Here is a 21,982-nt window from a genome sequence, read left to right as displayed (position 1 = left end):
TGATACAACACTCTGACCAAAGCAGCATGCTGGAAGCAAAGGTTTATTTGCCTTACACTTCAGGTCACAGCCAGTCATGGAGGAAGTCAGGGAAGGAACTTGAAGCAGAAATCAGAAGCAATGTTGCTTGCCAGCTCACCCAAATGCTCATGCTTTGTTACCTTTCTTATACAGCCCAGGATCGCCTGTCAGGGAACGGTGCTGCCCACAGTGGGCTGAGATCTTCTTGTTAATCAGGACAATCCTCAACAGACACACCCACTGGCCAGTTTGAGCTGGGTAATCCCTTGAGACTCCCTTCTTAGATGATCTAGGCTGGGTCAAGTTGACATTAAGGCTAACTAGGGCAGTGTCCAGGAGAACAAAACAAAATCCTAGGCAAAAGGCAAAACCACGACAGTGTCCGTGACTCCAGTCTGGGATTTTTTTTTTTTTTTTTTTTTGGTTATTTAGAGACAGGGTTTCTCTATGTAGCGTTGGAGCCTGTCCTGGATCTCACTCTATAGACCAGGCTGGACTCGAACTCACCAAGATTCACCTGGCTCTGCCTCCCGAGTGCTGGGATTAAAGGCGTGCGCCACCACTGCCTGGCACAGTCTGGAATTTTTAAGAGCACAGCAGTCACGGTGGAAACAGTCCACACCAATCAAATCCAAGCCAAGGATGACAGTTCTGGTGGTATCATTGCCATGCTCCCCTACACTCATGCTTCTCTTCCAGTTTCCAACACAGAGTGCACGGAAACATGACAGGAGAGAGTTGTAATTCCAAGCACCCATATTCTCCTCTCTCATTACAACAGCAGGATGGTGCCATCAGCAAGCCCTGTCTCCTTAGACAGCCCCAATGATACATGGAAGACATGTCCTGGTTATCAGCCAGCACTGACAGCTTCCTGTGAGCAGTCTGCCCTGGCCAGCATGTTGATCCAATCCCTGACCCCACCCACCTCTGAACTCTCAGACTCCACCTCTGCTGATTCCAGAATGCCGAAATGCCAGCTCAATGCTTGTCCCAACAGATGTCGCGTTTGCCAGGAGCCGTCAAATAGGGATGGATTTCTCTCCAGGCCTTTTCGGAAATGGTGGGAATATACACCCTTGGGGTAGACTAAGGAAGTTGAACACAGAGGGAAAGGGTTTGTTTTCAAATGTAGATGATTTGTATTAGGTAAGTGAGGTTTGGTGTAGGAAATTACAACTGTTGATGTCTATAGGCAGAGAGTTAGCCTTCTCCTTGACTCCCACAGCCAGCTCCCACTGTCAGTATTCTCTATAGTAAAGAATCTAAAAGTACGATTCTAAAAGTGACTCCTTTAGCTTGATGCCTCTGATCATTGATGAGACAGAAGAGTAACATTTCTCAGCGTCTTCTTCGCTTCCAAAATATCTAACTCAGATCCTACAGCCTGATTTATAAATGTACCTGAAGCTAAATTCTAGTCATTGGGAGAAATGACATTATTAGGCTAACATAAAAAAAATTGTAAATGATTAATGAAATGGCAGGCTTTGGGAAACTGTCTTTCTGTTCTTAGACTGTGGTATGACATTCGCACGAGCTGTGTAAGAAAAGGGAGTATTACAAACTATTCTCCATGACAACCGAAATTTGTCTATTTGGGTCAAACCGAGAATCTAATAACAGGCACCTTTAAAACCTTTGTTTATTGACTAAAGAATTATGCAAAATTGAACAGGGGTGTGCTGCAAATGCCTTTAATCCAAACACTCTGGAGGCAGAGGCGGGTAGAGCTCTGTGAATTTGAGGTCAGCTTGGTCTACATAGCAAGTTTCAGGCCATTTGGGGCTAATGAGACACCCCCCCACACACATACACACACACTACTTCCAGTTAATCTACTTTCTTTTGGGAATTTTAGAGAATTAAAGACAAATGAAGTATAAGACTAACATAAGACTAACTTTTACAGAAGAACTTGTAAAGTATCAGAGTACATCTGATACCTCAGATACAGATAAGTGACATCCCCACCCTGCTGCTCAAGCCTGCCAGTAGGGAAGGCAAGAACCCAAGAGCTGTATGCTGGCTGGCCTGTTCAGAGGAGTTAATACCTCTATAGAAGCGTCATGGTCTAACAAATGGTGGGGATTTATCACATGCTAGGCAGGTACTCTGCCCTGGATAGAATTTATTCCCAGAAACTGAATGGATTTAGAGGAAGGCAAAATGGAGCCGAGGTACTAAGAACAGGCTGTGGGCCAAGTTGAGAGATGGGGGCGGGCAGTGAGGCATGTTGGGAAGAGGAGGGTGCAGTGTTTCAAGGACTCAGTACTCCTTAGGATTCTGTGAGTGAGTTCCAGCAGCTGCTTCATAGTGGTTGTGTGTGGGTGAAAGCCTTTGAGCATGCCTCCTCAGCAACACAATAAACATGCCAGGGGGTAACTATGTGACTGAGTTATGTGTGTGTGTGTGTGTGTGTGGGGGTGTCTTTGGAGACAAGGTCTTAGGTAGCCCAGGTTGGCTTCAAACTTGATATGCATCTCAGGATGACCTCGAACACCGGATTCTCCTGCCTCTACCTCCCAGGCGCAGGGAGTACAACAGTGCATCATCATGTGTCTAGCCCAGCTGGGGCCTATGGTGAATGCTCAGGACATGAGAAAGTCACTATTTTCATTGGCTGGAAATGGAGGCAGGAGAGCTGTCCACACTCAGGGGACAGTGCAGCAGCTAGGAAGGACATGGCAACCTGCAGACATCTGGCCACATGCAGAGCCTGCCTTGACCATTCCCCTGCCCGTAATCTTGTACAAATCAACCTTCTCCCATTCTTTTTCTTAAACATAGTTTTTATTGCATTTATTTGTGTGTGTGTGTGTGTGTGTGCCATAGTGCATGCACGGACATCAGAGAACAAATTGTGGGGATCGGTTCTCTCCTTCCACCATGTGGGTCAGATCCTGATTGGACTCAGGTCTTCAGTTCCGGCAACAAGCACCTTTACCAACTGACACCTTGCTGACATTTTTCTTGGGCATGACGCAGGCACAGTAACAACACCTCACCTTGGAGCTGCTGTGTGCTTGATAGCGCTGGGTCCCCAGAAAATGCTAGTCATCAGGTGGTGGTGGTGGTGGTGGTGGCAGATATACAAGCAATGGGAAGAGCCACGGAACAGGCAACTGGGCATGAATGTCCAGATCCAGGGTGAACAGTCGAGGCTGGGATAGCTCAGTGACTTGCTGGCAGAAATTAAGCTCTCTAAGGAAATGGGGCCAGGGGCTGAATGTAGAAGTTGGCCCATCAAAACAACCAGACACATCTAAAGTACAAGTGGACGCTAAAAAACCTGTCACATATATGTTATATGAATATGTGTGTGTGTGTGTGTGTGTGTGTGTGTGTGTGTGTGTATTTTATTAGTCTTTCAACTTTTCCTAGATGGTTCAAGTAAAAACATTTTGGGATCTGTGTACACCTTTAGTCTCAGTGATCAGGATAAGGCAGGTGGGTCTCTATGAGTTCGAGGCCAGCCTGGTCTGCACAGTGAGTTCCAGGACAGCCAGGGCTGCACAGAAAGACCCTGTTTCAAAAAACAGAACAAAACCAAAACCACTTTAGAAAAGCATGCTCTACCTCAAAAGAAAGGAACTAGGGAGGGAGAACAAGGGCTGGGGAAAACCACATTTGGTTTTAGGTGGTAGCTTAGCCCGCAGTGACGCATGGGAAGGGACCAGTGGTATGGGGCATGGCGAGGGTGGGCAACAAGGACTTCTTGACCTTCATGGGTAACAGGCTGGAAAAGGGGAGGGAATGAGACAGGGGTTGATGCTGAAAGGTGGCGGGGAGGTGTGGCCTCAGGTTTCTCCTTTGGTTCAAGGAGAGGTCTTTGGGGCCCTGTAGGGCAAGGGACTGCTCTTCTAGACAGATGATGTCTTGCTAGTTAGGTGGCAAGAGATGAGACAAGAAATGGAAGAATATACCTACCACTGACTGGGTCCCATCCAGGGAAAGATGAGTTAAAGAAAGAGGTGCTCGTGGCCTTGGGAGGAGGGGGAGCCATGTGAGGTGACTGGAGCAAAGAGGGGTTATCTCTGGGACTGGCCGGCCCAATGCAGGGTTCTATAGATGCTGAAGGTAGGGAACCAGGGAGTCAATGAAAAAGTCCCGTTTTGGAACTTGGTGCTGGGCCAAGTTTAAACATTAGGAAAGAGTAGACCGGATTCCTGGATTAAAAAAACAAAAAACAACAAAAAAAAAACCTCAGCCTCGTTCCCATGTCCCTCCCCCTGCAATACATATAAGCAGGCGGTGGGATGAGTCTTTGGTGTTTAGAGAACCTTCTGGCTTTAAAAGCCTCCAGCCCTAAGGCACTAGGGAGAGGTTGCCAGAGCCGGTTCCTCTTGCGGTGCGGTCCATCCCATGCACCCGATCCAGGCTCCTGGAAGGAGTCCTTGGGGCGCTGCCGGGCGCCTGTAGCGTGTGGCTAGGCTTACTCCTGGAGCGGCCTCGCTAGAGCAGGACCTTGGTGATCACATCGTCGCCGAGGACGTCCCCGTCGGGGTCCTCCTTGAGGAGCGGAGGCGGAGGAGAAGGCGGCGCCGGGACCCCTGCACCCGGGGTCTGCTCCCGCAGCCAGGCGCTCAGCGCCTCGCGCTCCGCCTGCAGCTGGCGCCGCGCCTGCGCCATGGCACGCTCCTCCTGCCGCAGAGCCCTGCGCCTGCGCTCCAGCGCGCGTTCCGCCTGCCGGAGGGCCGCCTCGCGCCGCTCCAGCTCCAGCTCGCGCCGGCTGCCGCGCACCGCCAGCTCGCCCATCTGCTCCAGCAGGCGCGCCCAGTCGCCCTCGGCAGCGGCGGCGGCGGCGGCGGCGGGGCCGGACGGCGGAGGGCAGGGCGCGGCGGGCGGCGAGCTCCGGGCACCGCTCTTCTCCAGCTCCCGCAGGTGCGCGCCGCTCAGGTGTCGCCACAGCGCCCGGGTCCACGCCTGGAAGCCCGGGTGGCCGCCCACCTGCTCCCCGCACAGCCGGCACGTGGCCCAGGTGCCCGATGGCGTCGGATGCCCGGGCCGAGCCCGGGCCAGATGGAAGTAGCCCCAGGCCTCCGTGTACGGCGTCCCCAGGTGGCCCGGAGCGGCGGGTGCCAGGCCGGGACAGGGGCCGCCCTGGCCTGAGCTGTCACCTGGCCTCCAGCTGTCTTCCATGGTCTCCAGGGGCTCTTCACTCCTCATTCCTTCTGCAGTGTCTGCATCCAGGGGGGAAGAGGAAGAACACAGTAACCCACTGACCAATGACTAAGTCCTTTCCGTGAGGAAGACACCTCATCCACACAACAACCCCCCCCCCCCCCCACCCACACCAAAGCCATAAAAAGGTGGCATCTGCTCTTTAACGAACAAGCTGGAATGGACCAAATGTATGGATCTAGTTATACTTTCTCTGAAAGTTGAGGAAAATAATACTTAGACTCTGAGCTCTTCTGAGGACTTATCTCAGGAAGGATCATAGCCAAGGGCTTAGTGAACTAGTCAGTGACTGCTCATACTACCAGGTCCTGAGGGATCAGCACCAGAGATTGTAAAATCATAGAATCTATTAAATCAATAAAAAGACCAGGAAAAAAATATAACATCTGTATATATACATGCTGTATGTATGTGTGTGTATACATACATACATACATACATACATATATATGTATATACATACACATATACAGTGTATATACTTGGGTTCCCTATTTTACAAAACAAATAATGGGCATAAAAGGCCAGAAATGTCTTGACATAATAATAGTTGGTGCTTTCAATACTCAATCCCATCTCCAGACAGATAATCCAAACTAAAGATAAAAGAAATTTGAGAGTTAAACTATACTGTAAATTATAGATATATGCAGAATATCCACCCCAAAGACATGGGCTGTAAGTTCTTTTCAGTGGCCCAGGGAACCTTCTCTAAAACAGGACTCCTTACAGTTTTCAAAGAAAGTCTTAATAAATACAAAGGCATCAACAAATCATAGTGCAGTAGAACAAGAAGTCAAAAGCAAGAGAAACTGTCCAGGTGCTGGAGATGGGTCAAAGGTTAAGAGCACTGACTGCTCTTCCAGAGGTCCTGAGTTCAATTCCCAGCAACCACATGATGGTTTACAACCATCTGTAATGAAATCTGGTGCCCTCTTCTGGCCTGCAGGGATGCAGGCAGAACACTGTATGCTAAAGAAATGAATAAAAAATATAATTAAAAATAAAAGAGAAACTGTTCATACATTTAGAAGTAGACCACACAATTTTTTTTTTTAAAATGAACAGTGGATCTTGAAAAACTCAGAAAATTTCAAGTGAATATGAAAGCAGAACCTCTGGGGTACAGCCAAGGTAGCTCCAAGAGGACAATTTATAGCTCTGCATGCTTACATTAAAAATCTAGACAGGTTGCAATAAATAGGCTAATGATGTATCCTAGGGCCTTACAGAATGAACAAGTTGAACATCAAAGGAGTAGATGGCAGGAAATTATTAAGACAAGGACAGAAATTAATAAAATGTAAACTAAATGAATAATATATCAAAAAAATCAATCAAAAAACCAGTTCTTTGAAAGCAGTCTCAGAATGACAACCCTCTAGCCAATCTAACTGAAATAATGAGAGACTATCCCAGTATGTAAAACTAGAGATGGGCTGAAGGAAGGTACACCAGATCCTAAAGAACTCTGAGAGATTAGCACGTGCTTTTGAAGATGTTTTCCAAAGCACTGTAAAATTCAGAAGGAATGGGTAAATTCCTGACTGCATATAACCTACCAAAATTAAAATCTAGAGGATATGAACAATTTAAGCAGCTTAGTAATAGGCAATGGCATTTGTTGGAAGTCTCCCAACAAAGAAAGGTGGGGTCACTGCTGAATTCTACCAAACATTTAAAAGAAGCTAATACAAATCCATCCCAAAACTGTTAACATAAAATAGAAAAAGAAACATTACTAAACTCTTTACAAAGCGAACATTCCTCAATGCCAAATCTGGATATGGACTCAACGAAGAAAACTACAGACCAATATCTCTGATCGCAATAGTTGCTGAAATATGATCTGTCTCTCATTTCTTCAAGGCTTTCCTGCACTTATTAAGATGATCATATGGGTTTTTTTTTTCCTTAAGCCTACTTTATGTACACTCTTATATCATTGAGAAAACCATCAGCACAAGTAATGGCCAAGACATGGGAAGAAGGGAACCTTTCTCTAAGGCTGGTGGGAATGTAACAACTATTATTAGTGTAGTTATTATGCTCATCAGTGTATGGGGGTTGTTCTTTATAAAATTAATGTTTAATACTGTTATCAGTCTGTACCATACGTGGCATATATATGAATACACATATACATACATATATACATATACATATATATACACACATATACATATGTCTGAACAATTCAAGGTCAACACACCACAGAGATATTTGCACATCCATGTGTATTGCTGAACTATTCATAATAGTCAAGATATAGAACCAGGGGCTGAAGAGATGAATTAGCAGTGAAGGATACATATTGCCCTCTCAGAGAACTCAAGTTCAATTCCCAGCACCCATGTTGGGTGCCAACTTATAACTCCAGGTCTAGGGCTACTTATGGGCATATACCCCCAAATATACATAATTAAAAATAAAAAGTACTTTAAAAATATTGAGCCAGCTTAGATGTCTGTCAACAGATGAATAAAGATGTGGTATATAAAGAAAAGTGAAATAATAACATTCACAGGAAAATGGATGGAACTGGAGAGTTGTATGTGAAGTTAATAAGCCAGACTCAGAAAGACAGATGCCATGTTTCCCCTCAGCTACAGAATGTAGATTTGAGTTTATATACAAACGTTAGGTATCTGTGTAGGACATGGATGTAGAAATTGTCTATAGGGCTAGGGAGGGGACAAGAAAGGACATCCGAATACGTATGTCATAGGAGCAGAAGGCAGAACCATTTAGGGGAGAAAGAAGACCAGTAAGATGGGCGAGGGGCAAGAGTAGGAACAAGTGTGGAGACCTATCTATGTATGAAAATGTCACAGCGAAACCCAGTTCTCTGCGTGCTGACCAAATAGTGATCTAAAAAGCAAATTGAACATGATGTTAATACTAGAAACAGTTTAATCATCTAGCTTTCTCTAGATTTTTCTATGTATCATATCTTTTGTTGTTAAGAACTCCATTTCCTTCTACCTTGAATCTATCCTTTCCAAGGCTCCTTTTAATTACTAGATATAAACAGAAGATGGGATGCTATTATAGTGAATCAATTTATTTCATAAATGTAAACTGATTTGACTACTGCTCTGCCATTTTGACAGGCATGTGAGCCTGCAGATTTTTTTCCACCTGTGCCAAGGGCTCAGAGTCCCCATTGCTTATGCACCTCTAACAGTGCCAAGGATGACCCATGACTGCCAAGCTTTTGACATCCCTGTGAACTGTGAGCTGGGTTTCCTGTAAAGTCTGAGATGTGCAGAGGAGCATCTGCCACATGTGCTGTCTGTGCTGGAAGAGTTAACGTGGGCACTGCAGGAGAGCACTGGTTTTGTGTCCCTCACCTGGGCCAGGGACAAGCTATACTGTGAGATGTGGGCCAGCACAGTGTTGCCCCCCCCAAGGTGCTGTAGAGGGACATCCTTTGCCTGGTCAGCCCTTTACTGTTGGAGGTCTTAACCAATGGAAAGCAGCATGGTATGGAACTGCCCCACCTTCTCAGTCCTCCATAGTGGGCTGCATTATGGCTCCATGTGATGTGACTTTATATCTAGGATGGTACCCCAGTCCCAACATCTGTCCAGCCCTGGAATATAGCCCGAGTTCATTTCAGCTTCACCTGGAGCATAGCAGAAAGCCCAGGCTCATCCATCTAGCATTGGAACTCCTCACCACAACAGAACACACCAAGAGTTCTTGCAGGGGGACTTTAAAAGGCAAATGATCCAATAGAAAAGGAGGCAAGAAACATGAGCAGGCAAATAACTTCAGGGCCAATTCAAATGTCCATAGAAAGGCAGTTCTGTTCAGGGACATGCTATGAGGACAAGAGCAAAGTGTCATTTTACACCTGACATCCAAAAGCGGGCAGGTGTAACTATCGAAGTCAGGAAGGAGGCAGAAAACACGGCACATTCACTTTCCTGCTGAAGGATGGAGTGCTTTGAGGAAGGCCGTCTGGAAGTTTCTACGTTAGTTAAAAATAGATGTGGGGTTGGGGATTTAGCTCAGTGGTAGAGCGCTAGTGTAGTGGGCATTGTGTTCCCTGAAATATTGTGTGTTCCCCGAAATAAACATATCTGGGGTCAGAGAACAGATAGCCACTAGAACAAAGCCAAAAATGGTGGCTAGAAAATGTGAAGAGTAAGCCACAATAAAAGTTGGGCGGTGGTGGCGCACGACTTTAATCCCAGCACTTGGGAGGCAGAGCTAGCCAGATCTCTGAGTTCAAGGCCACTTTAGAAACAGCTAAGCATGGTGACCCACGCCTTTAATCCCAGAAACCCAACCTTTAATCCCAGGGAATGGGGGCAGAAAAAGAAAGGTATATAAGGCGTGAGGACCAGGAACTAGTAAAGCATGTCGTTAGTTAAGCATTTGGTTGGTTAAGCGTTCAGGCTTTGGAGCAACACAGTTCAGCTGAGATTCATGTGGAGGAGGACTCAGAAGCTTCCAGCCTGAGGAAACAGGATCACCTGAGGAACTAGCAAGGTGAGATAGCCGTGGCTTGTTCTGCTTCTCTGATCTTCTAGCATTCACCCCAATAATTGGCCTCAGGTTTGTTCTTATTAATAAGAACTCTTTAAGATTCGTGCTACACGCTAGCCTAGCAAGCACAAGACCCTGGGTTTGATCCTCATCTTAAAAAAAAAAAAAAAAAAAAAAAAAAAAAAAAAAAAAGATGTGCCACCATATCTGGTCTGGCCAAAAATACATTCTATAAGCCAGGAGGTGGTGGCACACGCCTTTAGTCCCAGGACTTGGGAGGCAGAGGAAGGTGGATCTTTGTGAGTCTGAGGCCAGCCTGATCTACAGAGTGAGATCCAGGAAAGGCGCAATGCTACACAGAGAAACCCTGTCTTGAAAAACAAAAAAAAAAAAAAAAAAAAAAAAAAAGTGATATCCATTCTGTAGTTATATGTGGTAGACTGTTTTATTTCATCATTATTTAGAATGGGAATCATAGTTGAGTATATAATGCCTGTTTGCAACAGAGAATATTATGCAGTCATTCAAAGGATGGGAAATCTGCCAGGTGTTCTAGGGGAAGATTTGGGGGTGGGGGAGGAAAGCTAGATGTTATAAAGTGCATACAAAATCCCATCATTTCTAGAGAATACCAGGTTGCTGTAGTAGTGTAAAGTATTGTACAGGTGTTCCTCAATTCACGATGCAGTTATAGCCTTGAACTCATCATATGTGGAAAACACTTTAAGTAGTAAATACTGCATTTAATATAGTCAGTCTACCAAGCACCATGACTGGGCACTACAGAGCATCAGCTGTTTCTCCTCATGACTGCTAGGCTCCCAAGAGCTGCAGCTGGACATTCCTGCCCAGCTGCCCCTGCCGTGTGCTGTGTGCTACTAGCCAGAAAAGATCAAGTGTCAAAATAAGAACTATGACTTCGATGGAATGTCACACCACCACAGCGTCCAAAACTATACAGAGCCATCGCCACAGATTTAGGTTAGGAAAATAAGGAAGGAGACACTACAGATTGAGGTGGAAGGTGATGGTAGAGTAGAAACCACCAAAGCCAAAGAAAAGGCCTCTAAGAAAGCCGTATGGTCAATATGCCTATGCCTTACCACAAAGTATGTATACGGCAGGATTTATATGTAAATAAAAAGTGACTCTTAATAAATAATCCTCGGCATATCAGCTCTGAGTTCAGAGAGGGGCAGACCTTGCTTAAGGAGTCTGAAGGAGACAGTTCCAAGGGTAAAACCCTGCTGAGGCACTTGGGAGATCCACGCGCACAAGGAGCTGCCATCGGGAGGAAGGAACTGAATGTATAGGGTCAACTAGTACAGCATGGTTACCCTGCGCCTGGCACAAGCAGGAGATCCTTCACCTACCAGAAGCAGAGGATGTGATGGGAGAGGAAGGGGCTCAACCTGTACATCCCCTTGACACAGAGCAGACTCCCGCAGCTGCACCCACTGCAGGTGCCTCTCCCAGCATGAAGATTACGTCCTTCTAAAGGGTGGCTGAAGTGGGGGATGCCTGACTCCCAGCACCATGCAAATTTAAGGCATGAGCTGTGGAGGAGAGACTAGTATTTCCTGCTCAGCTGCACCTACACTGAGATTTCCGTGGCTGAAAAACAAACAGTGTTGCATTTCTGGTGGACATCCAAAATGGGAAGAATCCCTAAGGATTCATAATGCCAAAATGAAACCAGAAAGTGTAAGAGACCCATGGCCACTGCTCCTCAGCTTTATTTTCACTTCCTAAATGGACCTTCACACAAAAAATAGACTGCTCATCACTCAGGTCCAGGGGACTCCAGGAAGGTGGGCTAGCCCCAGTTGGTGTCTATTCTCCTTTATCGAGCCCCAAATAATGATGCATAACCATTAACTATGTGTGCAGCGAACAGAAAGAAAAGGAAAAACAGGAGCATCCTTCATTCTTTTCCTTGAGCATTTTTCAAAACAGGCACAAAGTGGCCAAGAGATGCGATTATTTTGCTTATGTCCATTTACTCCATCCAACTCTCTCGTCCAAATGTTCACTATGCACCTGCTCAGAGATCCTCAAGAGCCTTACCGAGCAGCCGAGGAGAAGAGCAGCACAGACTCTGCCTTCTGGTAACTCACTACCACCTGGGAGGGGGTGAAGAAATGTTTCCAAAGCTAATTCCGATATCCTTGGCTAAGGTTAGATCACGGTTTGGCTCCAAAAGAGTTCTACTTAGTCTGTAACTTGGCGTTTGGGTTACTGTTTTAACATGAAACACCGTCAAGCTACACGAAAGTACTGTTAGCCACAGCAACTTAGCAATGGAACTTTTTCCAGTTTCAAGGGGTGATAAGGCCAATGTGAAGTCTTTCCAAGAGGGGAACACCACTGGGAGTTTTGCCTCTAATTCTCCAGGGGCTGAGCTTCACTTGGGGATCTGCTCTCTGGAAGGAGGAAGTAAGCTTAAATCTGTTGGAGATAACAGATTCCCATTCATTATTCCTGCAGTTGAGTCTCTCCTGAGAAATTCTTCTAGTAACCAAGTTAAATCCAGATTCCTCACTATGACCTCCCCAAGTACTAACCCAGAAGCTGAAGGAAGCCACTATAAAAACCCACTGAGATGGCTCAGCACATAAGGCACCTGCCACCAAGCCTGATGACCTGAGTTTGAACACTGGGGTTTGAACACTGGGACTCACTTGCTATAAGGAGAGAACCAACTCCCATAAATTATCCTTAAACCTCTACACACATGGGCACCCACACACATATACAAAAACAAATGTAAAACTTTAAAAAAGCTATTAGCATGGTCTTCTTATACACTATATACAACCATATACATGTATACTTGTATGACTATAAAATCTGTCGTAAGACAAGCAGACATTTCCACTATTAGCATAGAAGCACAATCTTTTAACCACTGAGCTAAATCCCAACCCCAGTAGTGGTTCTTTCATTTTCTCTTTGTGCTGCTGGAGACTGAACCCAGTCTTCACACACACTAGGCAAATGCTTGAGCACTGAGTTTCAGCCCCTATAAATGGAGTTAAGGAACAAAACAAAACAAAACAAACAAACAAAAATATATATTAGGTCTCAAACTCAGGGAAAAGAGCTGAGGTGCCTATTTAACATATCAAAGGGGGTGGTGGTGGCTACCAGTGTCTCTCATAGCACAATACCTGTTACAGAGTCCTGTTTCCTCTCAGCACTTCTCAGCCTGCCCCTGACCTTAAACCCTCCAGCTCAAGGGCTGGGCTTCCCTTCCCTGAGTCTCTGATCCCTAATAACCTCAGCCATTTTGGCCACCCAGGCTCTTGGTGTCTTGCTCTCCTGGCTCTCTTCTGGCCTCTCAGCCCCTTTCTCTTCCCCTCTTCCTCTCTCATTCTCCCCACCCCTCACAGACCAGTTCAGTCTGGACCCTTCTAGATGCCTCTAGCTGTGTTCCCCCTCATCTCTACAATAAACCTCCTCAACCGGTACCTAGGAGCATCTCCCTGTCTTTTCCACCATGCTCTGTAAAGCCTCCTGTTTGGAAGCATGCCTTTATCTCAGAACCACCTTGCTTTGTGTGATTCATACGGTCGTTCTACAAAAGACCCATGAAAATTAATTTCACTAATGTGTGCTTATACTTGCACACCTTAGGAAGAATTGGGTAGGCGAGGGGCCAAAGAACCAGGAAATGTTTTCCAAAGGCAATGACAAGTGAGGAGGTACAGTCCGGTTTGTCCTGCAGTCAAGGCTAATCACCTCAGTTTGCCGGGCTGAGTAATGAACACATATGTGCTGACTGAGCCTGGATCTCCCATGAGAAGCGGACACGATTATGAAATCCACAGATTATGTGGAAGCACTACGGCATGTTCGTCTCCTTCACCCAACAGTGCTTTAAAGCAGAGCAGAACGCAACACTTGAACAATTAGCTAAGACAGCTGACGTGTCGAGGAAACTACAGTCCATTCACCTGTGATCTGTCCATCTCCGAGAACCTATTAGTTACCTGCCATGTGTTCATATATTTATAGACCCAGACAACTAGAAAAATTAGTTTGTAATCATCAGCCAGAAGGCATACATGAAATTAAAAGCCAGTAAAGGGGCTGGAGAGTGGATGGCTCAGTGGTTAAGAGCACTTGCTGCTCTTCCAGGGGGCCAGCATTCCATTCCCAGCATCCAGGTCCAGCTGCTCCTAACTGCCTGTAACCCAGCTCTGTGGAATCTGACAGTCTGTTTCCATAGGCATCCCTCATATACACGTACACACACACACACACACACACACACACACACACACACACACACGGGGTTGGGGCATACACATAAAAAGAAATCCTTTTTTGAAGTTGGTAAAAATGACTGCGAAGTGTAAAATGTGTTGTGAAATAACGGGTTAGTGTGAATATTAGAAGAAGGTTATATATGGGCTATAAAACAAACAAAACACACACTGGACCCGTAGCTAATGATTTGCCTTAATGCTTTAAGCTGAACTCTCGGCTATTTCTAATATTAGCTAAAGGCCAGCAAAACACTCTGTTAATGCATTTTAAAATGAAAAGTATAGAGCATTATGCCCTAAAGTGGACCTTTATTGCACCTGGGCATTAGTATATATATATATATATTCCCTTGGGAAAAGGTGGTGATCAAGTTATCTTGAAGACACCCATTTTAAAGAATCATGAGGATTTAAAAATGCTCTGCTGCTGGGCGGTGGTGGCGGCGAACGCCTTTATCCCCAGCACTCCGGAGGCAGAGGCAGACGGATCTCTGGGAATTTGAGGCCAGCCTGGTCTACAGAACGAGATCCAGGACAGGCTCCAAAGCTACACAGAGAAACCCTGTCTTGAAAAAAAAAAAATTAACAAATAAAATGAAACAAAATAAAAATGCTCTGCTTTGAAGACCTTTGTAACTTAAAATATCTTTAAGTTGAGAATTACCTGGTTTTGGACTCTTGCTATTTTTACACAATTTCCTGTACTTTTTGTCACTTGCCTCGAACTATTTTGGAGGTCAAAAGGTGTACTAATACAGTGCAGGAAACTGCCAGGAGTGGTGGCCCACGTTTTAAATCCCAGCACTTGGGAGGCAGAGGTAAGTGGTCTCCATGAGACCTAGGCCAGCCTAGTCTATGCAGGCCAGTTCCAGGTTAACCAGGGATACACCGTGAGACCGTCTTTAAAAAAAAAAAAAAAAAAAAAAAATCAGTAATAACACTAATTATTTCAATTTATGAAACTAATCCTTTAACAGCTGTTCTAAACCGCGGATCTCAGCGATGGCAAGTCCTAATTTCTCCCACTGAGGAAACCCCCAGCTTGTTTAGGAAAGCTTTGGGAAGGGTCGCGGACGGCTTACACAGCCAACAGCTCCAGTGTGCTGGGAAGGATCGGGGAACTCTTTTGTTTGTGTCTAGTGGAGGAGGGGATACTGGCTTACACCGGTTTTCTTCCCTGCACAAGCGGGAAACACGAACTAAGTCACAATCAGTGCAAGAGGCCCCTGCTGGGCGCACAGCTACTGGCTGAGCTCAGAGTCAAGTCTTCAAGGCAACTTTACCGGGATGGGTTTTCCATCTTCCCCCGGAGCCGGGAAGCCCAGAGGCCTCTCCGCAGCGCCAGGGATGGCAGGCATCCCCGGAGGGGAACTCGCGGCTCCAGCCCGGGAGCAGCACGACCAGGGGCCTCCCGAAGTCCCCACGGCCCCCCTGCACCCTGCTCACTGCTCTGGGGCTGCGGGCGTCCCTCCCCTCCCGCCACGCCCCCGCCCGCGGTCTCCCCCGGTCCCCGCCCCCAAGGTCCCCACGGACCCCCAAACTACCGCAGCTCCCGGGTGTCCACGCAGCCCCGTGATGTCCTCGCGGTCCCCCGTGTCCCCCGTCATCCCGGCTCCGCGCCGTGGGCGTCCCTCCCCTCCCGCCACGCCCCGGCCCCGAACCCGCCGCGCGCTCCAGTGCCCCGGCCAAGCTCACCCGGCGTCGCGATGCTCCGGGCCCCTCGCCTCCCGGCTCCTCGCAGACATTTTGTCCCGGACGGAAAGTGCCGCTTCCCCCTTAAAGACACAGCGCCCAATTCGAGCGTCTGGGGGCGTCCGGGGATGGGGGTTGGGGGAGAGATGACGCGTGGTCTGGACGCCCGAGCGCCCGGGAGGCCTTCTTAAAGCCATCCGGTGATGAGGGGTTTAGAGCAGCGGGTGGAGAACTAGTTGAACGAAGTGAAATTTGTCGGGGTTTTAAAATGATGCAATAGCACGGTGATGCTGAACATGTTAACTGCGGTTCTGCACGTTTGCGTTAACCTTCCAAGACCTGGACGCAGCGGGTCCAGGTCCTCAGCGGGGCGCGCTGCTCGCGATCTTACATCAGTTGAAGATCTCTGATGCGGCACAAGTCAGAAATCCTTGCAGCAGTCAAGGTCTGAAGAGGAAAAGGTGTTCACCGAAACATCAGTATGGGGTACTACTTTTGTCTTGATTATATTCAGTAGCAGCGTCTACGTGATTAACAACAATTACATCGGCTGCAGGCAGCTTCGTTCTAAGGCGGTTTTCTGTGTTCCACGCTCTGGGTGGAAAGATAAACTTTTTCAGGACTTGCTCGCTGTAGTGCGGGTGAGCGCCCTGGGGCTTTCCAAGTTGAGGGGGAAGTCCTGTTGTATAGTGTTTGCTGTTTCAGCCAAGTAAATATTCCCACCAGGTAGATTTTAATCTACAAATAGTTGTAAAGAAATGACTTGCCAAGTTCCTGGATGCACCAGTTAGCTCTCGTGCACAATTGGCACATTCTGCTCTTTGTTTATTCATTTAAAATTGCACTTATTACTATTATTACTACTACTACTACTACTACTACTACTACTACTATTATTATTATTATTATTATTATTATTATTATTATTATTATTATTATTATTATTATTATTACTGGTATGGGGCAGTGCGGAGTGGTGGATCTGTGCATGTATGAGTGCAATGCCAGTGGAGTCCAGAAGAGGGCGATGGATCTCCTGTAACTGACTGGAGTTACACTGCCATTACTGGTCACCCAAACTTCGAATTCTCTGCAGGAGTGGTACCTGCTTTTACCCTCTGAGCCACTTCTTCAGTCCAAAGCCTTGCTATCCAGGAGACAATGAGCAAACAGACATAAAAATAAAAGAAACAGGAAATTATTGGGTAAATAATACAATCCATGTTAATTGCTTGGGTTCAGTAATTTGGAAATGGATGTGCTGGGGATGAACCCTTGGCCTTGCTTATACTGAACACTTGCTCTGCCATGGAACTATTAATATAACCCTCCTCACTTTTTTTTTTAACCTGATAGGTAAACCAGAGTTGGAAAGTCTGTTTGCTGAATTTTCTTTTTGCTATGCCAGGAATGATTTCAGAAGAAAGAAAAGTCTGGTTGGGTATCTCAGAAGGAATAATTTTGCAATGGAGAGGTTAACTAGATCCCTTACTATCTTTTAAATTGTATTTAAAACTGCTTTTATACACTCTATTTTGATCATAGGCTTCTTTTTAACACAACAAATCAATAAAAAGCAATAAAAACATGGTGTAGTATACTTATAGAATTAATCTCTCTATATATAGAAAAGGAAATTATTCGAATGACTTACAGGCTGTGGTCAAGCTAATCCAGCAATGGCTGCCTATGAATGGAAAGTACGAGAATTCACTAGTTGTTCAGTCCATGAGGCTTGATGTCTCAGCTGGTCTTCAGTATACACTGGAATCCTGGGAAAGTAGGCTCTACTGCCAGTGAAGAAATGGACTTGCTAGCAAGGGTGAGAGAGAACAGGCAAAGAGCAAAAGCTTCCTTCTTCCATGTCCTTATTTAAGCTTCCAGAAAAAGGCATGAACCAGATTAGAGGTGGCTTTTCCCACCTCAAAAAAAAAAAAAAAAAAAAAAAAAAAAAAGGATTAGAGATGTATTGTTGGAGAATATTTGTTTAACTGTGCAAAGATGTGTTACATTTGTTTAACTAAGCAATGGTCATCCTTTTGTTGCACATCTCCCCATCTCTGGCTCTTGCATTATTCCTGCCTCGTTTTCTATGATGTTCTGTGATCCTTAGTGGGGGTGATCCAGTGACTCCCTTTAGGGCCACGCACACCACCATCCTATATGGGTTTCTGCACTAACCACTGCCCACTGCTGTGAAAAGATTCTCTGATGAAGGTGTAGGGGACCAGCCCCCACACTTATTTACCCCAGGAACTCTTGAGAATTGAGGGATAAGAGACTTAGAGAGTTAAGAAGCAGAGAGAAACCACATGATAGAGTGGGCCTGGATCCTTATCCACCGGCCCAGAACTTTATTCCAAAGGTCTATTTATAACAATGCCAAGGGGTGGAGCAAGAGACCTCCCCCTTGCTAGTTAGACCCTTACAAACACCTGGTACCCAGGCCCGTGGTCCAGTCAACCTCCCATGCAGTCCTGCTGGGTACAGCCCCTAGGAAACCTTGTGGGCTCCAACAAGAAGGCTGGGTGCAACATTAATCTATGGGTATAACCTCAAGGATTTAGAAGACAGTTTGACAATGTGACCCTGTAGCTAAATAAAAGTACTAGCTAGATTCCCCAGTAGGGCCTATGACCTCCCAAACCACAGACTCTGGACCAAATTTACAGAACCATTCTCTCCTTTGCAGAGGGCCTCAAATCTAGTCAGAGAGCAGTAGGTTGCCCTCATAACAGCCATGCCAGTATTGTACTAATTAGTGCATCTTGCCTGGCAGTTCATAACTATAGCTCACAGGAGTCACAGCTGGATAAGACTGTTGATCATGCCCGCCCCCACTCCCCACTGCAACAGTCTGCATGGCACCTTCTGGCACTATGAAAAGCTATCCAGTGGGGAGGAGCTCCCAGCTCAGGTCCAGCTTGATTGCTCCATGTCCTGTGACCAACGCCAGTGGCATTTTCAGCAATAGGGTCTTACTCTCCAATGGGTAACCGAGCGCAATGGCAGTAGCCTGTGTTCTTTCAGGGGTCTCTGGGACCTGCCTGGCCAGCATCTCAGAGGGACCCATTCATTTCACTTCATGTGCTGCTGGGTATAGTCACTATAGCATTTGAGTCCTTTTTATTGCTGTCAGTTGAGGTGACATGCAGGGTCACCTCTTTTCATGTGGTTCCCATACAGGGTTCTATCAAATTGTCTCTTGATGTCGTACCATCCGCCTTCAGTGAGGCACCTTGTAGGAACACTTGCATGAAGGTCATCATCACATGATGCTGCTCCTTGCCACTGACTACTGCATCCCAAGTTTCCTCTCTGTAGATCCAGAGACTTTCTCTGATGTGTCATAGTACACTGCATCTCCAGGACAGCTAGGACCTGGTGTCTATAACAAGCTGTCCTCTTGCTTTAGTGCCGCGGGAGGCTAGGCCAAATTTAGTGTATCAGTTTCGCAAAAGAAATGGCTTAATGCATCAGATATGCATTCTTTCATAGTTCTGGTGACTGGAGGTCAAAATCAAGGTGTCAGCAGGGCATGCTACTCAGTTTTTAGGAAAATATTTATGGAGATTTCTCCTGAGGACATGAATTATAAAGCTGTGTGTTTGCACCACTGTTTTGGTAGCAGAAAAAAAAAACAAACAAAACAAAAAAAACCAAACATGGCTGTCTTCCTATGGGAATTCTCAGGAAGTCGTTAGCCATCACTTTATATTTCTTAGAACTATTAGGAAGAAATGGTTGAGAGATTTGTCCCAGATTTCCAACTCATTTTCAGAATCCATTAGTCACTATCCAGGCAAGCCTGCCTCTATTATCTCACATTCTCCTCTCCTGTGGTACAAAGGTGCCCTGGAAAGGCTTTTCTGGCTGTTTCTCTCGGCACCACATTTGCAATTTCTGTGAAAATGCATTTAGGTGACTGGATAGTCAGAATCAAACTTGCCTACTACAACACATCCTGAGACGTGTTTCTGTCTAAAAGTCTGGTTCTGTTTTGGCCTTTAGTTATAAGTTAAAGGAAAGGGGTAAATGTTTTGGTTTATTTTCTATTGTCATAACAAAATCCAGAGGCTGGATACAGTATAAAGAAAATAGGTTAGTTTAGCTTATTTTTTTCTGAAGGTTCAAGCATACGGTACTGGTATCTGTTTCTCTCGTGAGGGGATTCACAATGGTGGCAGCCTATGTAGAGGGGTGAGTGAATGGCAGGCTTTCTTACAGACCCAGTACCTGGAGAACTGATCTAGTTCCAGAAGACCTTCATTAATCCTTTCTAAAGGAAATGCTCATGACCTAATCAACTTTCCAGTTGAATTCAGCTCTCAACATGCCTATAATGGAGATCAAACTTCTGGGAAAAAAATAGGGTATTTGGGGGGACTTTTAGAAGAAACACATGTACTAATTGCCCTTCTCTTGTGGTCAAATGCTTGACAGTAATAACGTAAGAGAAGAAAGAAGCAGTATAGAATTGGTAGAGTGCTTGCCCAGCAGGTACCATGTCCTGGGTTCAGTGCCCACCCAGCACTTTATAAAGCTGAGCCATGCTGGCACACATCTATAATCCTAGCATCCAGGAGGTAGAGACAGGAGGACCAAAAGTTCAGGGTCATCCTCAGATACAGAGCAAGTTCAATGTAACACGAACCTCAAAAGACCATATTAATAAAAACAAACCCAGAGCCAGATATTGAGGTGAACGCTAAAAAATCAGAGAAGCAGAACAAGCCACAGCTAACCTCACCTTGCCAATTCCTCAGCTGATCTTGTTTCCTCAAACTGGAAGCCTCTGAGTCCTCACCTGAATGGATCTCAGCTGAACTGCTGCTAAAAGCCTAAAAGCTTAACCAGCCCTCTAGTTCCTGGTCCTCATGCCTTGTATACCTTTCTGTTTCCTGCCATCACTTCCTGGAATTAAAGGCATGTGTCTTTTCCAAGCAAGGCATGAGATCTCAAGTCCTGGGATTAAAGATGTGTGCCACCATGCCTGGCTTCCATGTCCACCTAGTGGCTGTTCTGTTCTCTGACCCCAGGTAAGTTTATTAGGGTGCATAGTATATTGGGGGACACAGTATCACCACAGTTCAAGACCAACCTGAGCTACCTGAGACACTGACTTAAGTAAGAGACTTACTTGGGCTGTGTGAGAGGGGTTAGTCCATCACTGTAGGAAAGTCATGGCCACAGGAGTGTGAGGTGGCTGGTTTTATCAGATGGGCAGTCAGGACACAGTAAGCACAAGAAGCAAGCCTGAGAGAGCCCACAAAGCTCACTTCCCATTTCCTTCAGCTGGGCCCAGTCTCCTAAGACTTTCAGAGGGTTTCAAAACAGCACCGCCGGCTGGGGACCACGAGTCCAAACACATGAGCCCAAGGGAGACATTTCACAGCCAGCCAAAAGGGTTCTCAGGTGATAGCATGAGAGGAGGGACGTGAAAGCAAATGGGAAGAAGAGCAAGCACAGCAGCAGCAGCAGGGCCTTGTCTGGGATGCACAGAGGGGAGCAGAACAGGGGGCAGTCCCCACTGCTTGTCATAGTGTCCGGTGTGACTGGCCGGAGCAGACATGGGCTGTAGGCTTCACTCTCTGAGATTTCAGGAGTCCATCTCTCCAGCTGTGGTCAGGGTTGACATGATCTGGCCCTGCTGCCCAGACATTTCCCACAGCTTCCAGAAGGTTTTAGACATCCCTTTCCTTTCTTTCTTTTTTTAAAATTTATTTATTTATTTAAATTTACATACCAACCCCAGTTGCCCCTCCCTCCCCTTCTCCTGCCTCTTCCCCTCCCTCCCACTCTGCCCCCATCCACTCCTCAGAGTGGGTAAGGCCTCCCATGGGAGTCAACAAAGTCTGGCATACCAAGTTGAAGGAGAGCCTAGCCCCTCCCCATTGTATCAAGGCTGAGCAAGGCATCCCACCACAGGGAATGGCTCCAAAAAGCCAGTTCAATACATCCCTTTTCTAACAGGAAAAAGATACACTTGCTTAGAAGTGCTGGTTTAGAGATTTTTCTGAGAAAATTATAAAGACCAAGACCAGAATTAACTCATCTTTCTTTCTTTCTTTCCTCTCCTTTTCTTTTCTTTCTTTCTTTTCTTTTCTTTTTTTTTTTTTTTAACTTACTCTGCACTGGGAGAAAATTAAGTAAGTACCCATGGATGAGAGACTTGGACTAGACAAGTAGACATCTGATATTCAGGTCCACAGTTGCTCTGTCTCCAGAGAAATGATCAGAACACTATTACATTGGCTTTATCTGGCTCTGCTTGGAGTCATCCAGCCTGCCTGCCTGCCTGGGGTTTAGTCATTCCA

The 21,982-nt window shown here is 46.1% G+C and overlaps 1 protein-coding gene and 1 non-coding gene across 3 annotated transcripts; both read right to left on the bottom strand.

Moving 5' to 3' along the window:
- Window positions 1-3,539: 3,539 nt before the first annotated feature.
- Window positions 3,540-15,987, bottom strand: Zbed3 (zinc finger BED-type containing 3). 2 transcript variants are annotated; one of them, XM_036207478.1, is made up of 2 exons: window positions 15,669-15,987; window positions 3,540-5,204 (listed from the first exon to the last, which is right to left on the bottom strand). In XM_036207478.1, the coding sequence occupies exon 2, from the start codon at window positions 5,188-5,190 to the stop codon at window positions 4,477-4,479; it is 714 nt and encodes a 237-aa protein (XP_036063371.1). In that variant the 5' UTR covers window positions 5,191-5,204; window positions 15,669-15,987; the 3' UTR covers window positions 3,540-4,476. The 2 variants fall into 2 exon arrangements, with proteins under 2 accessions (XP_036063371.1, XP_036063372.1); XM_036207479.1 differs by lacking the exon at window positions 15,669-15,987 and adding an exon at window positions 15,518-15,559.
- On the bottom strand, window positions 8,584-8,723 carry LOC118596583. Its single transcript, XR_004946703.1, has one exon. It is a non-coding gene; the product is annotated as a small nucleolar RNA SNORA47 (small nucleolar RNA).
- Window positions 15,988-21,982: the final 5,995 nt, after the last annotated feature.

The sequence above is a fragment of the Onychomys torridus genome, chromosome 15 (genome assembly GCF_903995425.1).
Source record: "Onychomys torridus chromosome 15, mOncTor1.1, whole genome shotgun sequence".
Taxonomy (NCBI): Eukaryota; Metazoa; Chordata; class Mammalia; order Rodentia; family Cricetidae; genus Onychomys; species Onychomys torridus.
This window is presented reverse-complemented; position numbering and strand designations above follow the sequence as displayed.